This window comes from Stylophora pistillata, chromosome 1 (assembly GCF_964205215.1).
Source record: "Stylophora pistillata chromosome 1, jaStyPist1.2, whole genome shotgun sequence".
NCBI lineage: Eukaryota > Metazoa > Cnidaria > Anthozoa > Scleractinia > Pocilloporidae > Stylophora > Stylophora pistillata.
The window spans coordinates 54,230,827-54,252,527 of NC_142519.1; the positions used below are offsets into that span (position 1 = coordinate 54,230,827).

At 37.8% G+C, this 21,701-nt stretch overlaps 2 protein-coding genes across 3 annotated transcripts; one reads left to right on the forward strand and one right to left on the reverse strand.

Annotated features, from left to right (window-relative positions):
- The first annotated feature begins 1,357 nt into the window (after nt 1-1,357).
- Nucleotides 1,358-10,567, forward strand: LOC111335371 (glutaredoxin-3). Its single transcript, XM_088762813.1, has 13 exons — nt 1,358-1,512; nt 2,750-2,858; nt 3,682-3,756; nt 4,705-4,830; nt 5,867-5,951; nt 6,372-6,461; nt 6,621-6,703; nt 7,979-8,040; nt 8,752-8,809; nt 9,171-9,226; nt 9,374-9,413; nt 9,490-9,582; nt 10,307-10,567. The coding sequence occupies exons 1-13, from the start codon at nt 1,451-1,453 to the stop codon at nt 10,349-10,351; spliced, it is 984 nt and encodes a 327-aa protein (XP_088618939.1). The 5' UTR covers nt 1,358-1,450; the 3' UTR covers nt 10,352-10,567.
- On the reverse strand, nt 10,491-21,669 carry LOC111335370 (poly(U)-binding-splicing factor PUF60). 2 transcript variants are annotated; one of them, XM_022941253.2, is made up of 12 exons: nt 21,569-21,669; nt 19,848-19,953; nt 18,478-18,686; nt 17,360-17,451; nt 16,710-16,830; nt 16,102-16,194; nt 15,761-15,888; nt 15,191-15,483; nt 14,487-14,666; nt 13,936-14,276; nt 13,415-13,604; nt 10,491-12,327 (listed from the first exon to the last, which is right to left on the reverse strand). In XM_022941253.2, the coding sequence occupies exons 1-12, from the start codon at nt 21,617-21,619 to the stop codon at nt 12,218-12,220; spliced, it is 1,914 nt and encodes a 637-aa protein (XP_022796988.2). In that variant the 5' UTR covers nt 21,620-21,669; the 3' UTR covers nt 10,491-12,217. The 2 variants fall into 2 exon arrangements, with proteins under 2 accessions (XP_022796988.2, XP_022796991.2); XM_022941256.2 differs by lacking the exons at nt 19,848-19,953; nt 21,569-21,669 and adding an exon at nt 19,082-19,812.
- Between the last annotated feature and the right edge of the window lie 32 nt (nt 21,670-21,701).

A 21,701-nucleotide genomic window follows, 5' to 3' on the forward strand; every position in this document is an offset into this window, starting at 1 on the left:
CAACATAGGGAAGTTTATAGTAGTGCGAAGAAGGTTTACCGGAGTTAAAAGAGGCGTTCTGCCCAGTAGGAGAAGGATTATTTTTCTCAGCTAGATACCTGTAAATGATCTTGTCTATGACCCAAGATGGAAAACAATTTTTCCGTAGCAAGAAAATAAGTTTCTTGACATCCAGATGAAAACCAACTCAGGAATTATTGATCTTATATACTCTGTAAATCAATGTTCTGACTAAACCTAATTTGTAAATCAAAGGGGCGAAGCTGAAAGAATTAGTAAGAAGACCAGTAAACGTCTTCTTGCGATATACACTAGTGACGATCGATGTATGACTGTTGTCTAACAATATGTCTAGAAACGATAATTTCTTATCAGTTTCCCTTTCCATTGTGAAACGAATACTACGGTGCCTGGTGTTGATATAATCAAAGAACACGAGCGCGCCCTCCTCGCTATTAAACAAACAAATGGTGTCATCAACATAGCGTCTGTAGAACAGAACTTCAGAGAATGAATAGTTATCTAGCCAGCTTCTTTCATGATGTCCCATAAAGAGGTTTGCAAGTACTGGAGCAAGTGGGGACCCCATGGCAACCCCATCTATTTGATCATAAAACACACCCTTAAACCAGTCTCAGCTGTTGCGAAGGTAAAAAGCGTTTTTAGGTCAGCGGCGTTTATCTTAAGACCAGGGTTACCTTGATGAATGTATCTGATCGCCAGATCAATGCATTCATCAAGAGGTATACTAGTGAACAAACTCTCAACATCGAAAGATACCATGAACTTTCCTGAGGTTGATAACTGGTTGATTTCATGTACAAAGGAAAACGTGTCGCGAACGTAGTATTCACGCGGGACATGTGGCTCTAGAAGATTACAAAGGAACTTAGATAAATTGTAATTATAGGGTACCTATTGAAGATACTAAGGGGCGAAAAGGAGGTCTTTCATTAGGCTGCCGAGCCTTGTGCATTTTAGGTAGCCCATAAAACCTGGCTAGTTGAGAACCAACTGGAAAGATTCTCTCATAGGTATCTTTGTCTAAGTGGCCCTTATTTTTAAGCGCTCTTAAAAAACACCCTCTCTTTGTTAATGAAATAGCGTTTCACTCTGAAAAAAGAAGGCAATTCGACATTTCACTGGTAATGAAAAGGGTGATTCATCTCCCATATGTCTCGGTGGGTGAACTTTTTCTGCACGAGCTCGCACGTGTGGTGGGTTGAGAATTTTCATCTGCACGTATGACTGAAACGGAAGTGAAACCATTACCGAAGCACTTCAAGGTACACGATCAAACCACGCGATCTCACGCGATCTCACGCGATCTAGTTTTATCAGATGTTCGTTCCCAGTCGCTCCCTGTCGTTCATTCAAAAAGCACTGCGCATAAAGTTGCTATTATTACTGCTGGTTGTTACACAAGCACAAGGAAAAAAATTCAAAGAGCATGGCGCTTGAAGAAGTCAACTCCCAGACGGAATTTGATAAAATCTTGGGCAATTCTTCAAGGTGAGTCCATGTCCTATATTTTAACCTGTTTGTAGTTTTTTTCTCTGCGTATATAGTGAAACCAATATTTCTGACGAGATTGCTGCAACATAGTGAAGATCATGTGTTGTTCTGAGACGAAACTAATCGAGATCGGTTGCATGTTGTAAGCTGAAATAAAATAGGAAATGCTCAGTTTAATTTTGGCTCACTCGTCGCGATCAACCTCATTCATATAAGGTAATTTCAGAAGACACTTTTTGCCGTTTAAATTAAAGTTAAGCCTTACAAAAACTTTTAGCTTCGAACTAGCTTGACAACCGAAAAGCCCGAATTAAATGCAATAAACAATTTTAATTTTATTCAAGTACGATAATTTTTTTTTTTAACCCGAAAAAAACTACTTAGGTGTGGTATTTTTTTAGTGTACAAAGTCCGTTTCTTCCTATTGTTTAAATATTTTAATGTAGACTTGATTGTCAGGTTTAAGCTTTATTGATTTGAAGCTTACCCAAAATTCCGGAAGATCATTCTTAATATTCAATAATCATGGATGAGGAAAGTAACAGAGGCATAATTTGTCAGCTCTTTCGGTTTATGTTCACTAGAATTTTACTGTGAACTCAAATTATCATATATTGTTTGAAGGTCTCCGTTTTTAAATAGAAAATGTCAAATACGTAGTTGTAATTAATTTGTTGTGGCATTATGTCCCTTATTTTAAAGCTGTCTGCTTTAAAAGCTTTGTTTAATGTTTTTCTCACTTTATTTACAGAAAAGGAATACGAAAATAAAATGTTTTACTGTAAGGGTGGTGCTTCATAACTTATGCACACCTGAACATGTTTATAAAGCATATTTCATGTGGAAGGAATGTGGAATTTTTGTTTGGGTCCGATCTTGAAGCCTGAATTTGTTACATGCCATCTTTTTTTTAAATTGTTTTTTTTTTCTGTTGATGATAGGATGACTTTGGAAAAGAGGGTTTTTTTTCCATAAGACTAGCCTATCTGCAGAGTATGATAGATGCATGCACAATTTTTCCCTTCTTGCTGCACATTTCATGCAGCAGAATTGCCTTTGCATCAAAAGATCTCGTCAAGTTCTGTCTTACTCTGCAGACTAGGTAGGGTGCTTTGTTTTATGATGCATGAAAAAAATGTATCATTGCTGCACATATAACTGATAAAGTAGTGCATATTTTTACCCAAGTAGTATTTAATAAAAATCCCTGTCTATTGTTTTTAATTCTATTTAGTGCTCTTACTGTGGTACATTTCCATGCACCATGGGCTCCTCAATGCAAACAGATGAATGAGGTGATGACAGAGTTGGCAAAGGAGAACTCACATGTCAAATTTGTGAAGGTTGGTGCCGTTGTTCGACTGTCCCAAGGGAGTGGTCATTGTAAATTACAGAAGGGGGGGGGGGGTGTGTAGAGAATTTTGTTTGTGTCAAGATGGCATTTACCTGATCACCCCATAAGGCTCTTTAAATTCGTATGATCCCTCCACCTCATTGCAGTTAATTGGCAGTCAATCTTCTTGAGTCCCCCCCTTTATAATCTGTTGGCAAAGACTGATTCCCTCTCCATTCCCCCTGAAAACCATGTAATCCTCTCCTCTCCAAAATCCCTCTTCCCCCCTTTAAGTAATAAATAATGACTGACTCCCAAGTGAGATGTACTGACACAATTTTTACACTGATAAACTCCTGCAAACACAGCACACCTGTGCTACCCGCCTCCCGGTTAGCTCAATGGATAGAGCGCTGGACTGATGTGCTGGAGGTCGAGGGTTCGAGCCCTGGCCGGACGAACACTCAAGGTCTTAAAATAATTGAGAAGAATATGCTGCCTTTCTATAACATCAAGAAGTGGTTTAGATATTTTAGTCTTTTCAGATAGGGATGAATAAATGGAGGTTCCATCTCCTGCAGGGTTCGGGGTAGGATACGTTTAATTTCCCACGCACGAGATTACTGTGTGATGGATGTCCTCCCCTGGGGTAGGATGGGTGGGTTGTTGTCTTGCATTTCATACATGAGCCTCTGGCTCAGGCAATATGGGTAACCTTGCCCCACGTAAAGACATTAAATTTTGACTACTATTACTATTATTATGCTGATTTCAATAATCAATAGATTTATTGTGCCTAACCAACTTTCCGTCCCACACATTTTTGTCTGTAGCTTGAGGCTGAGAATCTTCCAGAAGTCTCCATTAAATATGAAATAAGTGCAGTTCCAACATTTCTCCTTTTCAAGGTGAGTAAAACAGAACCCTTCACACTCTAACATCGCTCTCATGCATATTCTCCATCTTGTTCTCTATGTATTTCATAAGGTGATAACAAGGAAAAATGTGTTTAAAAATAAAGAGCCTCTTTAGTTGGTGAAAGGTATAAAGACAACCCAATCAGATTGGGTTGGATTTAAGTCATCCCCCCCCTCCCCTTATAGTAGTCATTACCACCCAAGTTAATTGGATTGACCCTTTCTCTCTTAGGAGCAATCAAAAATAATTCACTACTCGTAATATCAATATTTTTCTCAGCAAAGAGGTGACAAGAAGAAATAAAAATATCAACTGGGTGTAAGGCTGTGGTCTAGTAGTGCCCGGTGGCCCCTGGTGCCTTACTTTTGCTCTTGGGTGACTCAGGAATTTGAGTTTTTTCATTCAAAGCATATGCTGGGTATCCTGGATTTCACAGTTTCAGAGCACTGGGCTCCATTTAATTTTCCTTAGATCACAGCCTTGTGGGTGTTATTTTTTTTATTTGACACTAAATTATTGTGGTGAAAATCATAAGAAAAGAATGACTGGGGGTATAGGAAATCAATATTTTTATCACTCTGGTTTTACATGGAAACTAATAAATTTATTGCTGACTCTTCATAGTACAGGAATGAAATTGAAAATAAGACAAGGAAAAAAGGTTAACAGCACAGGAAATTAAATTTGGTCACCCATCTAAATATTAACTCAAGCCAACGGGGCTAAACTTCAGTGAAAAGCACAAGCACGTGGCTAATTTCCTTATCAGACTACAATGACACCCTTGCAAACTTTTAACATGGTCGGCAACATGGTCTGCCACAGGCATTCCAAAACAATGAGGAGGATAATTTTGATTTACTGTAATATTGAGGATAATTGTGTCAATCATCAATATTAACCTTGTTCAACATTATTTTGAACTTGTTTATTTTTAGAACCAAAAGGTTGTGGACCGGCTGGATGGAGCAAATGCTCCAGCCTTAACCAAGAAGGTTCAACATCATGCAAGTATTATCACCACAACTGTTGCTGCAGCAGAAAAAGAACAGGACACAAAAGAGGTTTGTTTTGCTCCTACATGTACATGAAAGTGCCCTCGTGCTTTATTCAGAACTGTCACATGGTTGTCACAGGTCAGAGAAAATTCAGGGTAAAAAAATTTCTTCGAGGTTAGGGAAAAGTTAGAAAAAATTACTTCTTTGTCAGAAATCTCAATCAAATCTTGTCTATGCCCTTTATATGATGAGAGATGCTGAAACTTTGACAGTAAATAGATTCCCTACAAGCAATATTGTTTTCCCTTTGTAATTCAAGTTCAAGTTTGTTTGTGAATGAAACTTCGCCTTTTCTCATTATTTTATCCATTTCTTACTCTTTGCTACATTTCACTGACACAAAATATGTTGGATTGGTAGAATTTTTATACTGTTTAATGAAATTGGATGACAAGGTGATATTTGGTTTCCAAGACAATCAGCTATTTTTCCATGTTGTATTAAGGAACTGTCAGTTCGTATACGCTGCATGTGACTTGCTGAAGACATTTAACTAAAAGGATGGATGTGAGGTTGATGGCCACTGTCTGGGCTGATATGTGAAATTGTTAATTTAATTCAGTTAGTCAGGGAAATTCTACATTTGTCAGGGAGTAGTCAGGGAATTTCAAAAAAAACTATAAGATGATGGGGAATTTAAAAAAACTATATGATGGGGAATTTAAAAATAACTATTAGATGATGGCTGCAGGTGCTGTGCTCTATGTACTTAATTTATTTCATATTTTTTTCATACATGATAATTATGACTTAATTTTATTCTTAAGTAGGTAATATTCTTTGTAAATAATTGTTATCCATTTTATTTGTGTCCCCACATTAGTATGGGATATCTCCCAAACTAGAAGGGTCTTTGACACGTTAATAAAGTTTCTATCCATCTATCTATAACTGTGGCAACCATGTGTCATTGAGAGCCAGTACGCGTTAGCAAAAACCACTGGCTAGTTCACTGTGTTGAGCTGGCTACTTGCATATCATTTGACAGTAATTTCTGAGGAGAAATGGTACATGTAATAAGACACTACTATTTGTATCTCAGGATTTAAATACCAGATTAAAAAACATTATAAATGGAGCGCCATGTGTTCTATTCATGAAAGGATCACCCCAGGAACCTCGCTGTGGTCTGTATCTTGCTTCTTTTTTTTTTGTACTGATCTTTAGGGCACTTGCATGTTTTTTTTTTTTTTAACTCTTTTCATCCTAACATCAATATGCATATTCTCCATACCGTTCTCTGTACATTTCCCAAGGTGCTGATAAGGAGAATTTGTTTAATAATCAAAGCTTCTAAGGATGGCAATCATTTCCTTTTTTCTCATGCTTTTAATGAACGATTTAGCAGTATCGTGGTTAGGAGGTGTTACATGCCTAGAGCCTTCACGCTTTAAAATGTTTTAACACTCAGGTTTTTTTTTTTAGGGGTGGGCCTCAAGGAGGTCATTGGGAAATGCAGTGTGTTTTGAAATGGCCCTAAGAATTTATAAAATGTTATTGTATCATATTAGTTATAAAGCAAATGGATGTTCTTGTTTTGATTTTAGGGTTTAGTCGGCAAATGATAGAATTGTTAAATTCACATGAGGCAGATTACAGTCACTTCGATATCCTTACTGACAATGAAGTTAGACAAGGTTTGTAAGTTTGGAACAGTTTTTTCCCCCATCTTTCACTCATTTTGTGTAACAATAGTGAATATAAATTATGCTGAGGCATATCTTTCTCATGTTGATAATAAATATTTAAGCCAGAGATCTATATAGATCTGAAGTTGTTTCATTTTATAATTACAGGTCTGAAAGTGTACTCAAATTGGCCCACATACCCACAGTTATATGTTGATGGTGAATTGATTGGCGGCCTGGACATTGTGAAGGTTTGAGAAGACTTCCTCTAATTAAGACCATTTGTTGGAAAATTTCAACTCCCAAGATCTGCCAGTCAATTCTCACCTCTAGTGGCTACACATTTCCCCATATATCAATTACGAGAATCTGGTTTTGGATCATTTTTAAAACTTCCACCTGATAAGTCTAAGGATTCTCATTACCTGTTTGCATGAAGTAAAAGTAAACTGAAGCTTTAAATTTCATTTCTTAAAATCATTTATCTTTCAAAAATGTTCTTGAGGTTAAATAGAAAGAAATTCATTTTTCGACTTTTGTCAGCCCTCCTGAATATTCAAGTAAACACTCTATTTAACAATTATTCCACAAGCGCGCATTGGATATGAGATGATAGATAGCCAATGAGGCGCGTAGCGCCGAGTTGGCTATAATCATCTCATATCCAACAAGCGCGAGTGGAATAATTGTTTTATTAAAAACGCCCCAAGAAATTATTATTTTGTAAGAAGAAACTGGATTTTTTAGCTCCCTTTTGATTTTAAGCTGACGCCTACGCTTACCATATTTGTAGATTATGGTATATCGGCTGATATACCATAATGGCTAAGCCAATAAAAAGTCTTGAATTGCATTATCCAATGATCCAGTTTTTAATAATTAACAATTATTCCACGAGCGTGCGTTGGATATGAGATGATAGATAGCCAATGAGGCGCGTAGCGCCGAGTTGGCTATAATCATCCCATATCCAACAAGCGCGAGTGGAATAATTGTTTTATTAAAAACGTTAAATTAAATTATTAAATTTTATTAAATTTTTAGCTCCCTTTTAATTTTAAGCTGACACGTACGCTTACCATATTTGTAGATTATGGTATATTGGCTGATATACCATAATGGCTAAGCCAATAAAATATCTTGAATTGCATTATCCAATGATCTAGTTTTTAATAATAGATATTAGTAAAAACTGGACCATTGGATAATACAATTCAAGACTTTTTATTGGCTCAGCCATTATGGTATATGAGCAAATATACCATAACCTAATTTCTGTACATTGTTAAATTTGGTTTCTTCTCACAAAATAAAGTTGAGAAGATTTGTCTAATATCTTGGGGGCATTTTTTAAATAAAACAATTATTCCACTCTCGCTTGTTGGATATGAGATGATTATAGCCAACTCGGTGCTACGCGCCTCGTTGGCTTCTGTCATCTCATATCCAACGCGCGCTCGTGGAATAATTGTTAATTAGCTTGATCTTTGTTTAACTAAGACTTTTTCCTTGTGTTTTCATTTCAGGAATTGGCAGCAAGTGGGGAACTCACATCTACATTACCAACAAAAGAAGATCTTAATAAAAGGTAAATATCAGCCAAAAAATAAAAAGATAAAAAAGAGAAAGGTTTCATCTGAAATTTTTCTGACCAAAAAAAAAAACGAAAAAGAGCATTCAATCTAATGAAGGGCTAATGCTCAAAACATCAGCTTTCGAAACTCTTTGCCATGGCCAGTGTACATAATCAATTCACAATACTTGTGTTGTAGAGAACCAGACTGCTGTGTGGGGGGGGTCAAGCCCCAGACCAGACCAACTCTCAGGGTCTTAAAATAACTAAGGAGAATGTGCTGCCTTTGCTACACTTATATAACCACTGCAAATGATGAGACATTCTAGTCTTCTCGGATAAGGATGAAAAACCAGTCTCCGTCTCCTGCATCTCTTCTGTACTGGTTAGCAGGGGATGCCAAAGAACCCAAACACATCACTAAGAGTAGGGAATGTAGCTCCCAGTGTTATGGTCTGGCCTTGTTTCTGATTATTGGGGGAATCCGGAAAATTTTCCTTCAAAAACTGTGAACAGCTTAATGCAGTCTGGCTGAAGTCCCCCGCAAACAGGAATGGACATAATTTTTAGTTTTATTAACTGAAACTGATAAGGCGAAATTGTCTTTCAATACCCCTCAGCGACACAGTTAGAAACTTAGCCTGATCAAAACATGATTCAGTTCAATGGGCACGCCTTCATGCGATATTCTGCATGTGTCACACTACTGTTAACTTTATTTTCAAGGTTACAGTCTCTCATCTCAGCTGCTCCCGTGATGGTTTTCATGAAAGGAAATCCTGAGGTGAGTTTAGATTTCACTAACTCATCATGAAGTTTAGCTGCATTGCCATAGATGGCAATGTAATGCAGTGTTTTCCAGGAGCCCAGGTGGCCTGGGTTTTCACCGCTTCCTTGTTTCTGGGGTGCCAGCCACTTTAAAAGCAGTTAGACCTTATGCCTATTGGGTTTTTACAAGTATCTGTCTTGATCTGCAGAATGATATAGATGGTTGCATTTTTCATGGCACACTTCTAAGAAATCTTCAGAGAACACCTGCAGTGTCCACATTTAAAATGAAAAGTCAGGCAAAACTGACAAGTCTGTTTGGTGCCATATGTGAATAGGTTGTGGTAACTTAAAATTATTCAATTTTTTTTCCACAGGGTCCAAGGTGTGGTTTCAGCAGGAAATTGTGTGAAATCTTGAAAAAGTATCCCAGGTGGGTAAAATTATATTCTAATAGAGAGCAGAATTTTTGGTTTTTGTTCAGGTGTTCTAATCAAGGCTTTTGGAAAGTCAACTCAGATTTTCAACATAATTTGTTTTATCATGAAGAATGATTTAATGACTTTTCATTCCTTCATAGTGTCCCATTTGAGACTTTTGATATATTGGAAGATCAAGAGGTAAGCTATTATCTTCCTTGGGAACAACAACTGCAATGGGAGAAGCAAACTAAGATTGAATCTCTTTACATCTCAGGTTCGCCAGGGTCTCAAGACATATTCTAACTGGCCAACTTATCCACAAGTATATGTGAAGGGAGAACTAATAGGCGGATTAGACATCATCACGGTATGTGTGGCATCCACCATGAACTATTCCCCCACACATTGCTGAGGGAGCACACTAAACACCCCTACCCTACCCTTGTAGTTCACAGCAAAAGGGGTGATGAGTGAGGGATTCATGCAGCTTTTCTTGCTGGCAAACCAGATTGTAATATTTCAATCTAAATCAGAACTTCCAAGTAATCTTAGACTAGGCTTGTAACTCTGGGACCTTTTTTCCTTGTGTCTACCTCTTACCTGTGGGAGACGCAGTGGCTTCATGGTTAGTACACTTGACTATGGATTGAGTGGTCCTGGTTCAAGCCTTGGCCAGGGACACTGTGTTGTGTTCTTTGGCAAGACACTTTACTCTCGGTCTCTCTTTACTCGGGTGTTTAAATGGGTACTAGCAAATTTAATGTTGGGGGGGGGGGGGTAACCCTGTGATTGACTAGCATCCCCTGCAATGGCAAGGGGAAGTAGAAATACTCCAAGTCACTTCATGCTGCAGAAACTGGAGTTAAGCCCTAGCCTGATGGGGCCACTTGGCTCGTAAACAGACTTCACCTTACCCTTTACCTAGAGCACCATCAATATTGTGCATCTCTTACACTCCTTCCCAGTGGTTAAAATTGGGTTTTTGTACACAGCAGGACACCAAACAACTGCTGCTTAAAGTATCATTGTTCTTATTCTCCCTTATAATTTTTGGATAGTTTATAATTAACTTAAATCCTTTTTTCCTACAGGAACTTGATCAGGATGGAGAGTTGGAAAGCACCTTGACTGGCTGATTTCAGAAAAACACAGAAGCATCATCAAAGATTTAAGGACAAACACATGAACTATCAGTCCTATTATTTTTCAAAGTTGACTTGTTAGAAACTCAATAAAAGGAAATTCATAACTTAGAACAATGCAGTGTCAAAAATCTGAAACATCCATACATTTTCTTCTTCTTTAGACTAGCAGACTTACATGTCTGAAATAAAAACACGTTACAGATCTCATTTAATGACTTCCGTGTTGCACAGTTATTGCCGAAATTACCATTCAAAAAGCTAAATTTGCAAGATGGGTGACCAATGAAAGTAGCATTGAAAACACTAAATTACAAATACAACACAAAAAATGTAAAGTTACAGTGTAAATCCATATTTACTGATTTTTCTTTTTTTTTTTTAATTTTTATTTTAGCAATATTGTACAGTTAAACACATCTAAGTATCTACAATTTGGTTTTGAACTGGTTAAAGTAAGATTTAATACTTTCAAGGGGAGCAAATGTTGCCTAATGCTTTCTTACTAAAAGTTATCACAAATCAAACAAGATTGGATTTTTAAGTACTTAACCCTTTCAAAATGATCTAGCTTCCAACCCTACACTCAGGAAAAAAACAAAACTGATACTGTCTGTGTGTAAGTAATGAAGCTTGAGCCCACAAACAGTTAAAGATAATTTGGTTTTATCAACTGAGTTAATGATGTAAATGAGTTTCTAAAGCTGACATTCTGAGCATTAGCTCTTTGCCCAGGTGAAAAATGAAGGGCTCAGTCAAACTTTTTGCTTTTTTAATTCTCTTCTATGGTCAATTTATATTATCGCCTCATATTTGTACACGATCCTGGCAGTAAAAAGCACTATTTAAGTAACAGTGAAAATCAGGCCTGAGTGGGATTTGAACCACTGACCTCTGTGATACAAGTGCAGCGCTCTACCAATTGAGCTAACAAGCCAACTGAGAGCAGGTCATCATATTAATTCAACATAAACCAGTGAGATGATAAATCAAATACGACAAATTATATGAATTCATATATCTGAACACCTCAGTTGATAAAACCAAATTATCTTGTAATACCCCCCTAACGACACAGCACCAGTTTCTTTCTTGGAAACTTACCCCCCCTAAAACCCTAACAACAGTTAGTGACCCGAGGTCTTTTACTCTGCCAACAGGGTAACTTTCTGGACACAGTGGAAGATCGGGAACCTTTTCCACATTTTCCATCCTATTTAGAAACTATACATAAAAACAAACCCTTTCATTTCACCTACACAACCTTTGTGCAAGGTGATCTCAAAAAATCACACCGAAATTAAGTACTGGGGCTGGAAGACTATCGATAAGAACCTCTGTCTCTCGAACTAAGAAGTTACTGAGTAGATCTATTAATGAAAGGCTCCCAAGGAAAGTGTTGAGTTCCAATCAGTACAGAGCTTTGACCATTCTCATGTTTTACATCAACCATCCACTCAGATGCATTGGGCAGATAACTCAGTTTTTACAACTGACTCAACCGAAATGTTATACTTTTTACAGCAAAATGCCACTCTAAAACTATGTCTGCTTACAAAAGGGTTGACTCCAAGAATAAGTGCTGAGAGAGGTTTCTGCCAATGGGCTACCAGCAGAGAAAATTGTTTGCTAGGTAAGAAGGAAAATGCTTTTCAGTGCTGGCCAGATTTCCATTATCTTTCTCTGGTTCACCACTATAGCTAGTGCTGCTACTGCCAAAAACTCCATCAAAATAGTCCTAGCAGCTAGCAGTTACATGGTTGAGTGAACTGAATTGGGTGAAAGCTGACTACAGTGTACCTATTTCTCCTATGAGTATAAAATAATACAATGCAAAAAAAAGTCACTGCAAGTAAAAATCTATCCTGACAAGTCTCCAGCACCAAATTTCAGTTCATCATATCCTTCAGCTTTGATAACTCTGCCACCAAACCATCTCCCGTTCAAAGCATTGGCAGCTTTATCAGTTTCTGAAAAGAAAAAAATTTCACTATCAATTCATCTTTCACTTGAATTTTGATTTGAAGCATAGTTATGGTGTTGAACATAAGATGGTCACAATTTTTCATAGTACGTATGATGTGCAATCCTCGCAGTAGATAGCGCTATTTATGCAATAGTGAAAATCAGACCTGAAAAAAATCAGGCCTGTACGGGACTCGAACCACTGACCTCTGCGATACTAGTGCAGCGCTCTACCAATTGAGCTAACAAGCCAACTGGGAGAAGGCCGTACAGGCCTGATTTTTTTCAGGTCTGATTTTCGCTATTGCATAAATAGCGCTATCTACTGTGAGGATCGCACATCATACGTATCTAATACTGCAGTTCAAAATATATGAACCTCATATATTCATTGCATCTCATTTATCACTTTCACGGGTTTATTATGAGTCAACTTAACGGCCTGCTCCCAGTTGGCTTGTTCGCTCAATTGGTAGAGCGCTGCACTAGTATCGCAGAGGTCAGTGGTTTGAGTCCCGTACAGGCCTGATTTTTTTCAGGTCTGATTTTCGCTATTGCATAAATAGCACTATCTACTGCCAGGATCGCACATCATACGTATCTAATACCGCAGTTCAAAATATATGAACCTCATATATTCATTGCATCTCAATTTTTCATAGTCTTCTTAAAAACAAGGTGGAAACTGTTCATCTACAGTACACGTAGAACCCTGTGTAGTTGAACTCCCACAGGGAAACAAAAAAATATTTCTTCCAGTTAGAGAGAATTCTACTGTATTGGTAATCACACAAATTACAACACCTACAAATGAGTTCCTCTATTCCAGTTTAGTTTAATTTCAGAGCTGAGCAAAGAGTTTCAAGCAATCTGATTGGTCAAGTGGTTCCTTATATGGCGCTATATAAACCGCTCCACGCGGTTTATATAAAAAGTTAAAATAAAACGTTAATAGATGTTACTAAAATGTTATGATTTTAGAAATTTCCCTGTTGTTCAGCTGTGAAATTATACTAAAACAATTATTCGCCTCAGGTTCACCTTGCCTTCAGCGAATAATTGTTAAATATAAATACCAGAATTTCTAGTTACCTGAAGGTTGATTGAACTCCACAAATATCTTTACAATGACTTCAGCATCCTCTTCCTCCCCCTGTTTTTCATTATAAATCACCACTCTGCTGACCACTCCAAACTTGCTACACTCGTCTGTCACCTCGTGCTCCAGTTCTTCATCCAAATCTTCCACTCCTACCATGTTTCGCAGTACCAGAACTTTTGACTGAAACAAACAAATGGCTCAATTTTTAATGCTTTGCTTACTTCAGAGAACTCGTGCAAGCAATCAGCTCGTGCGAGACTCTCGGTTGAAGGAAATAGCAGAAAAGCAGGTCCAGAAAATCAATGGAAGGTTCAGGAAAAGGAACAAATAAAGATAAGAGTCTGTAAAAACTGTTGACCTGAGAAGTGCAATCACTTTCTGTCACATCCCAGTTTCATGCTTGTAACCACTGACCGAGAGCCTGAAACAGGCAACTGCAAATATTTGTTCTCAAGCAAATCTGCTGTTTTGCACACTCACAACTGAGATCATTGCCACAAATAGCACTCACCTCACTTTTGCGAGACAGTTTCTGCATGACCATATATCTGGCATTACTACCAGATATTGACATATTCTCCTCGTGACTTATGCTGCTCTCTGCCACTTTTCTCTGTGTCTCTTCTTCAATCTTAGCACGCACCTCTGCCTGCTGTGCTGCAATCACCTGGGCTGATTGCTGCTGCAGCTGCTGTTGTTGTAACTGCTGTTGCTGTACAAGTTGTTGTTGCTGCTCAAGAAGTTGTTGCTGTTGAATCTGCAGTTGCTGAACAGCTGCTGACTGGACTGGGAGGCCTGTTGTGGTTACCACAGGTGTAGCAGGCACTGGTGTAACAACTGCTGTTGGGGGACCTGAGAATAAAACAGTAAAATACTGATTCATAATCAAATCAAATGAGTGACTCACAATTCTGGCTTCTAACTGCAGAGTGGGTTTCCTTTTTCTAGAGGAGCAGTTTTTTGGCTATTAACAACTGGAATTACTAAAAAAGATGGATACAAATCAGGTAGGTGGGTTTGGGAGAGGAGGGGAGGGGAGGGGAGGGGAGGGAGAGACATTACCTGCTAGTAGTGCTGTAGATGCTGTCATGATTGGTTGTGCTGCAATACTTGTTGACATCACTCCTGGTGCAAGAGTGCCTGGGGCAAGGGTTCCAGCTGCCATGGTCGGTAGAGCAACCAGGCCTGCTGTACCCACTATGGAAGTGATCACTGTACTACCAGCAATTGTAATGGCTGGGACTGGGATGAAAGAATAAAAAATAAGAAATAAAAAAAAAAAATCTCAATTTTTGTCACTTCTGCATAGATTTTGGTTCTTGGATTCTGGACATTTTGGACCTAAAAATTTTAGAGTTTATAAAATTTCTTTTGATTCCTGATATTTTAAAGCCTTCTTGTTTGGGCTTTTTGTGCAAGTCTCTTATCTTAACTAACAGACTAATTTACACCTCCTAACAGATTTGTCTGATAAACCTTTTACAAGGCAAGGTAGAAATCTTATTACTTAAGGTGTCGAGCACGAGGTCATTTATAAAAATACTAAAAGGTCCCAGGCTCATGGAAGGAATTTGACTTTGTCACACAGTTTGTCCAACTAATTCAGTTGATGTCAATTTTAGACTTTTTGGGAGTTGAAAATTTTGTTGAAAAACCCTTATAGTGAAGCATTTTGCTGAATTTACCAATAAACATTAACTCTTGAAAATCCTTCTGCCCCAAATCTGGCTTCACTTATGAATCTGGAAAAATTTCCTCATCCTTACATGTACTTGTCAGTCCCTGCTCCTGAGCTTGTATCTTTGCTGATACTGCAGCAGCAGCTAAAGCAGCTGCAGGTGGCAATGTACCATTACTGGTCTGTGCCGAGGCTGGGGGTGTGATTGCTCGACCTACTCTCAAGTACTGTCCTCCAAGATCGAACAAGTTCATTGAAGCTATGGCATCAGTGGCTGACTGTTGGTTTTCATATTCTAAGAAGCCATAGCCCTTGTGCTTGCCAGGCATGGTGTCTGGGGCAAGAGTGCAGCTGCGCACTTTACCAAATGCTTCAAATACACTACAGTGCAAAGCAAAAAACAGACAATAAATTTGTGCACAAGAAAAATAGAAAACCAAATGCTTCAAATACACTAAAATGCAAGGCACCAAGCAGACAATGATTTTTTGCACAAGAAAAACAAAAAATCAGACTTCACCTATTGGAAAGACTACTTTTCTTACTCAAAGACTAAAATCTTCGAAAATAGGAAAAAAGAACCACTGTAAAAGGAGTCTGAACCAACATACATGTAAACTTGAATCATGTTACAATCAAATATTTTGAATGCAATCACCTTTTAATGTCATCTTCAGCCAAATCAGCATGAACAGAGGCCACATAGATTCTTGCATACTTCTTAGCTTCCTGCTCGAACTGCTCAATCAGTGGTGCTGCTTGCGGCACATTGCTCGGACGACCCACCTAGTGAAAAGACAATGAGAAGTTTCAATTCATGTTTAAAGGTAGTTAGCATCACTCGCAGTGCAAACGACTCTTGAAATATCCGTACCTACAGCATGCATACCTCTACCTTATTTTTCCAAAATAATAGAGAAACAAACTACTTTATAAAAACTACCCTCATTAGCATGAACAATTACAGCTTCAAAAAAGGCTTAGGGAGTAATCACTAACCTTTATGTTTCTCCCTCCAAGAAGAACGCCATTCATTTGTTCCAAAGCAAGCTGGGCTGCCTCCGGTAAGTCATACTCCACAAATGCAAAACCCTAGATAGAATTCATATCTTTGTAACTTCACACAAGGTTTTTGCTAACATATACAGCACAAACCAGAAGAACAGTTCAAAAAAAAAAAAAAAAAAAAGGAGCTCTATAGTGTAGGTCTGAATAAAAAACAACTCTGGCCACAGAAAGTCAGTCATGGAATTCTGTGTCACCTTGCAATCATTTGTAGAAATAAAAATTCCCAATATCTGCCTTTGCAGTAATGTCACGAACAGTTTGGTAAGCACTGTTCTCCAATTGTCAGTATGCTGGAATTTGATAAACAGGTTTTACAATTTTTAAGTTTCATGCCTCCTCAGCCCATCAACTCAAGCAAAATTTCAAATTATGGATAAAAACCAGAAATCTTGCTTCTCTAACTTTTTAAATTTTGATATTAAATACGGCTTCAGGCCTGTTACATTACCTGGACTTTCAAGAAACAGGCCTGAAGCCCAAAAAAGTTACTGGGACTAATGATTAATGGGCCATGGTTTGTTAACTGAAGCCAAACATACCTTATGCTTCATGGTCAAAGGATCCCAGGACAAATCTATCTTTTTTATGGGACCAAAGGGGATGAATGCTTGTCGAACATGTTCCTCGCGGAGTTCAAAATTGATGCTTCCCACATACACTCTGAAGATGAAAGAATATTAAATACATTACTTCTTAAAGAAAAAAAAAATGTCAAACATCTGTTATAAATGAGGCAGTGCAACAGTGGAACTGAATTTGTTTCCCTTTTGGAAGCTGTTGAGTTTTTTAGGAAGTGTTTAACAAAGATGAAAAGTCAAAATGTTGACAGTATTTACGTAACTCGGCAGCTTCAAAGAATGATGGAATTAACGACCCGCTCATGCACTATAGCAGCTTGAAACAAACTCATTTACACCAGCATTTAACATTGATATAAGACATTTAAAGTTACCTGTAATAACTTTTTGTAAATCATTTTGCCAAATGTTGAAAATGACTTGAAAATGTGCTTTAATTGATGCATAATATTGATATGCATTCTACTTTAATTATTCAGTTTTCTTTTTGCTCAATAATATTCATATTTACAATAATCCAGAACTCTAAATTATCCTGACTATTCAGGCCAGTCCCCACAAGTTCAAATAATTGAGGTTTGACTAGTCACACAATTGGCTCCTCAATCTACCTGCACATCAGAGCTAATGCTCTCTGTCTTTGGGCAGCTGTCTGTAGCGCAGACATCTGCTGCTGTTGGAGAGCTTGCTGTTTCGCCAATACCTGTAAGAGAAAATGAGTATGGTCACAGGAAAATAGATACAGGTTGTAATATCAAGGATTTGTATAGATTCTGTGAAAAGATTCAATCCTGTTTCTAGAATTTTCCCGAGTTAATCTTGACATTTTCGAGACAAAACTGTAATATGTGAAAATATGGCACGAGAAAAAAGAAGTGGCAAAAGGCTTTGGCCATGGCAATTTGCATATATTCATTTTCCTTCCACAGATCTAGGCCAGCAATTGAGTACTCACATTAAAGCTAGCATTTCACTTTCTGCAGTTTTCCAGGCTTAAACATTTTACCACTTTCCAAGAATTCAATACTCTGTATGAATTTAATAATATAATAATACAGATTGATTTCTATAGTGCATTTCCATGTAAAATGGTCTAATGTGCTTTACAACACTGTGTGGGGACTTTTTCAGACTGCTGGCAGCAGTTTACAATTAATAAAGGAGAAATTTTATAGCTGCCCCCTCCCCCCATTCCCAGTAAACAGGCCAGACCACATCACAGTAATCTCGTGATGTGGTTTCTTTAACGTCCCCTGCCGAAATTAACTAATTGATAGGTGCAGGAGACGGGACCTCCGGCTTTACGTCCTATCCAAGACGACGAAGCAATGTGAGCGAAGCATCTTGCTTAAGGACACAACGTCAAGCCCCAGCCAGGACTTGAACCCAGGCTAACTGACCCAGAGTCCAGCGCACTGACCACTGAACTACTAACGTCTCACACCTCTCAATTTGATAAAAACTACAGTATATCTAAAATTCATTCAATGGCTGAGAGCAGTGGAGAGGAAGGATATTTATCTAACTCATTATCTGAATTATCGAGACCTTGGGGGAACTTGTCTGCATAGCAATTCTTAAGTTGGAGTAGCTGTATGCAAGAGTAGCATTGACCACAACAGCAGATGATGAAAAAAAGAATAATGGAACAGAGAACTCTTGGCCCAAATTTTTCATGCAATTCAACCTATACTACAACACCAAAAGATTTCATGTTTGAATATCTCACTTGTTGGACAGACTGTTCCATTGCAAATCTCTTTGCTTTCTTGAGCATCTCCTCCTGTTGGTAGGTTAGAGGAGGCAATGCCCTTTTCACTTCTGAAGGGCGTGGCTGCATACCACCTGCTCCTGGCCCAATAACAAGCTCTCCATTTGATCCATCATCAATGGGTTGATCTTCTACATCACCACTTGCTGCACCAGCTCCAGGTGATTCTATGGGATAATTACACAGCATCATGAAGATATCGATGATAAACCTATGACCACCCTTGTGTTTAATCGGGGTTCCATCGAAAAGCACACCTTCTGAGGTTAACTTTAGTCATGAGGCATCAACAATCAAATTTGTCAAATATTGATCCAATGTCAGCCAAAAGAGAAAGTTTTGGGTCTAAACATTTTTAACCACTCGTCCGTGTGTCCGTCAATGCGTCAAAACAAAGGATCGAGAAAAATTCCCTGTATCCTTTCGGATAAAATTACTCCCTTGCAACAGGTTTGTATTTGATGATAAATGTAAGTCTCTTCCGCAAAAGTAACAGAGTACTGTTAGATTATCTTTTCATTACAGGCATAAATAATTTTAAACCAGTATACACTTGTTTTACCACCAAAGATTGAGTCAGTGTCATGATGATTATCCTGGCTTCAAGCCAAAGCGGCACTGGCTAACTTGATTTGGATGCAAAAGACAAAAAACAGAGAAAGAGAAAAAAAGAGAGAAAGCAAACAGAAAATGTTATCATCCATCTACACTGTATTAATACAACCACCGTAAAAAAAAAAAAGAATGAAGATTTATAACAAGTTACTAAATGTAGAATGAAGAGTACTCTTGCTCCAGCTTCTACAGACATTTTTTTTTAAGTTAAACAGGATTTTAGGACATTGCTATTAGTTAAAGAAGCTTTTCATTTATATTCAAGTTCTCTTGTAGTATACAAAATTTGGAGATTCTATCAAATTTCCAAATGTGTGCAGTATTCTATTGTTTTGATAATCAGTGGATTCTGCTTTTGTTTACAGCTGTTGCTGGGGAAGCAATAGCTAAAAGCCTTGTAAACAGCAACATGAAAATTTAAGTTTTCTCACTGTTTGAAAACTTTGAGCCCAAAATTTCAAACACAATGTGGATTTAAAAGAGAATCTGATTTCAAATGCATTGGCATCAGCTGCACCAGATGAAACCGAGAAAAATTGGGTTGGTCTGTTTTCTCTATTCTTCAACTGCCTGTACATGTTCTGCTTATGCTTTCAAGATAAAAATACAGAGGTGAATAAATAATATCACAGAGAGTTCAGGTACATTTAGGAGACAAAGCTTTGCACTCTTTCATAAGCATTATTGATAATCTATATCAAAGACCAACAAACCTCCTCCAGGCCCAACATCAAAGCCTCGTTTCCGTCGTCTCCTTTGGCTACCATCGCTTTCACCATTTGTCTTCTCTTCAGGTGCTTGAGCACCCAACTGATCGACCTAAAGAATACCAAAATGTTTAGTGAATACCAAAATGTTACCTTATTATAGGAATATAACGAAGCATGTTAATAACGCGAACAAACTTTACGCGACATAATATAACGCAAATTTTCCAAAAGTTATGTTTACATACATTTAATTAACGCGAATTTCCGTGCAGTATGTTGCATAATTAAGACGTGAATTTAATAATTTTCGCACTCATTTCGTTAGAAAACAACAACGGCCAACAACAAAATTTGCTCTTTATTTCCGGCAAAAAACATAAGAAATGAAATGGGATGACAACAATGCGATAGACATTTTGCGCAAGAAAGTTGAAGAAGTGAGTTATCCCCTCAGAGAAGACGACCGCTACACTGATGAATCTAAGGACATTTTGAACTTAATATTAAAGGATGATGCATCATCCGACTCTGACGGTGACGTAGAGGAATTGTAACTTTACTTACAATAAAGGTGTCTTTAAATAACGATGCTTTCAATTAACGTCATTTTGATTAAAAACGAGGTAATTTAAGATACATAAAATTAACGCGAATTTTTGAAATTCGCGTTAATTACATGCATTATTAATTTCCTATAATAAGGTATTTATAAGTTGGTCCCAGTTGTTTAAAGGATGGATAATGCTATCCAATGGAAAAATCTCTATCCAGTGGATAGCACAGTACCTTTTGTTAACCCTTTAACTCCCAGATGCAATCAACAAGTAACTTCTCCCTAAAATATTCATGCACTATCCCGCAAACAGGCAACAAGAACACTCACACTGATCAAGTAGAAGTTATACTCTTGATCTACCCATAAATTCTTACAATTAATGCATAAAGAAATGTCTGGCACATAGAGGGGAGCATTCACAATCACATCTTGGGAGTTAAAGATTACCACTTGCCTGCTGGATAGCAATACATCCATTGCATAGCATTATCCACTCTTTGAACAACTGGACACTTCGACTTTAAATCGTAGGACAAACGCACGATTTAACTTTCATCTATTTACTTCCTGTTTGCTGAAGCTTAATATCGTAACGATCTTAAGTAAACATTTGGTATTACTACTCAAATAGCAGTGCAGAGGATAAACTAAAAATAAAAGCTGTTAACATCATCTTAAACAGTTATTTCGCCGAGGGTCAGCTGATTACTCGAACGCTCCCTGAGATCAGACCGGGAAAGCTGCAACAGTCTTGGAAGTTTATGTTATCTTTACTTCTTATCGCCAAATATATAGTTTTTACATATACAATATGGGCTCAGCTTTCAAATTAGAGATGAAAGAAATTAAGATATACAGCACTACACAAACGGATAAAAAAATATATCCAGATTAAACCATCAATAATTTCGCTCACGATTTCAAACAACACGAGGATCAAAATTATTCTTGTACATGTTTGAGCCGCGTTACAAATGCATGTCAAAAGTGCCAATTTTGGTCAGTTGCTAAACTTCAGAATACCCGGCCACTCATTTACATGTCATTGAATAAGAATAGCATCTACTGTGTTATGCCTCATTCTTCAAAGCCTCCCGACACATGTAAATGATGTGGACGGGTATTCTGAAGTTGCTCCAATTAGTGAATATAATTCCGCTTTTTGTACCTTTCCGTTCAAGCTTTCTTGAGATGGAACCTCAACAGTCGCGGCCGCCATGACTCAACGTGTGTGAAGGAAGAAGAATAAGGCATGCTGGGGAATTTAGGGACTGATGTTACTTCTTTCCTTTCTTATAATT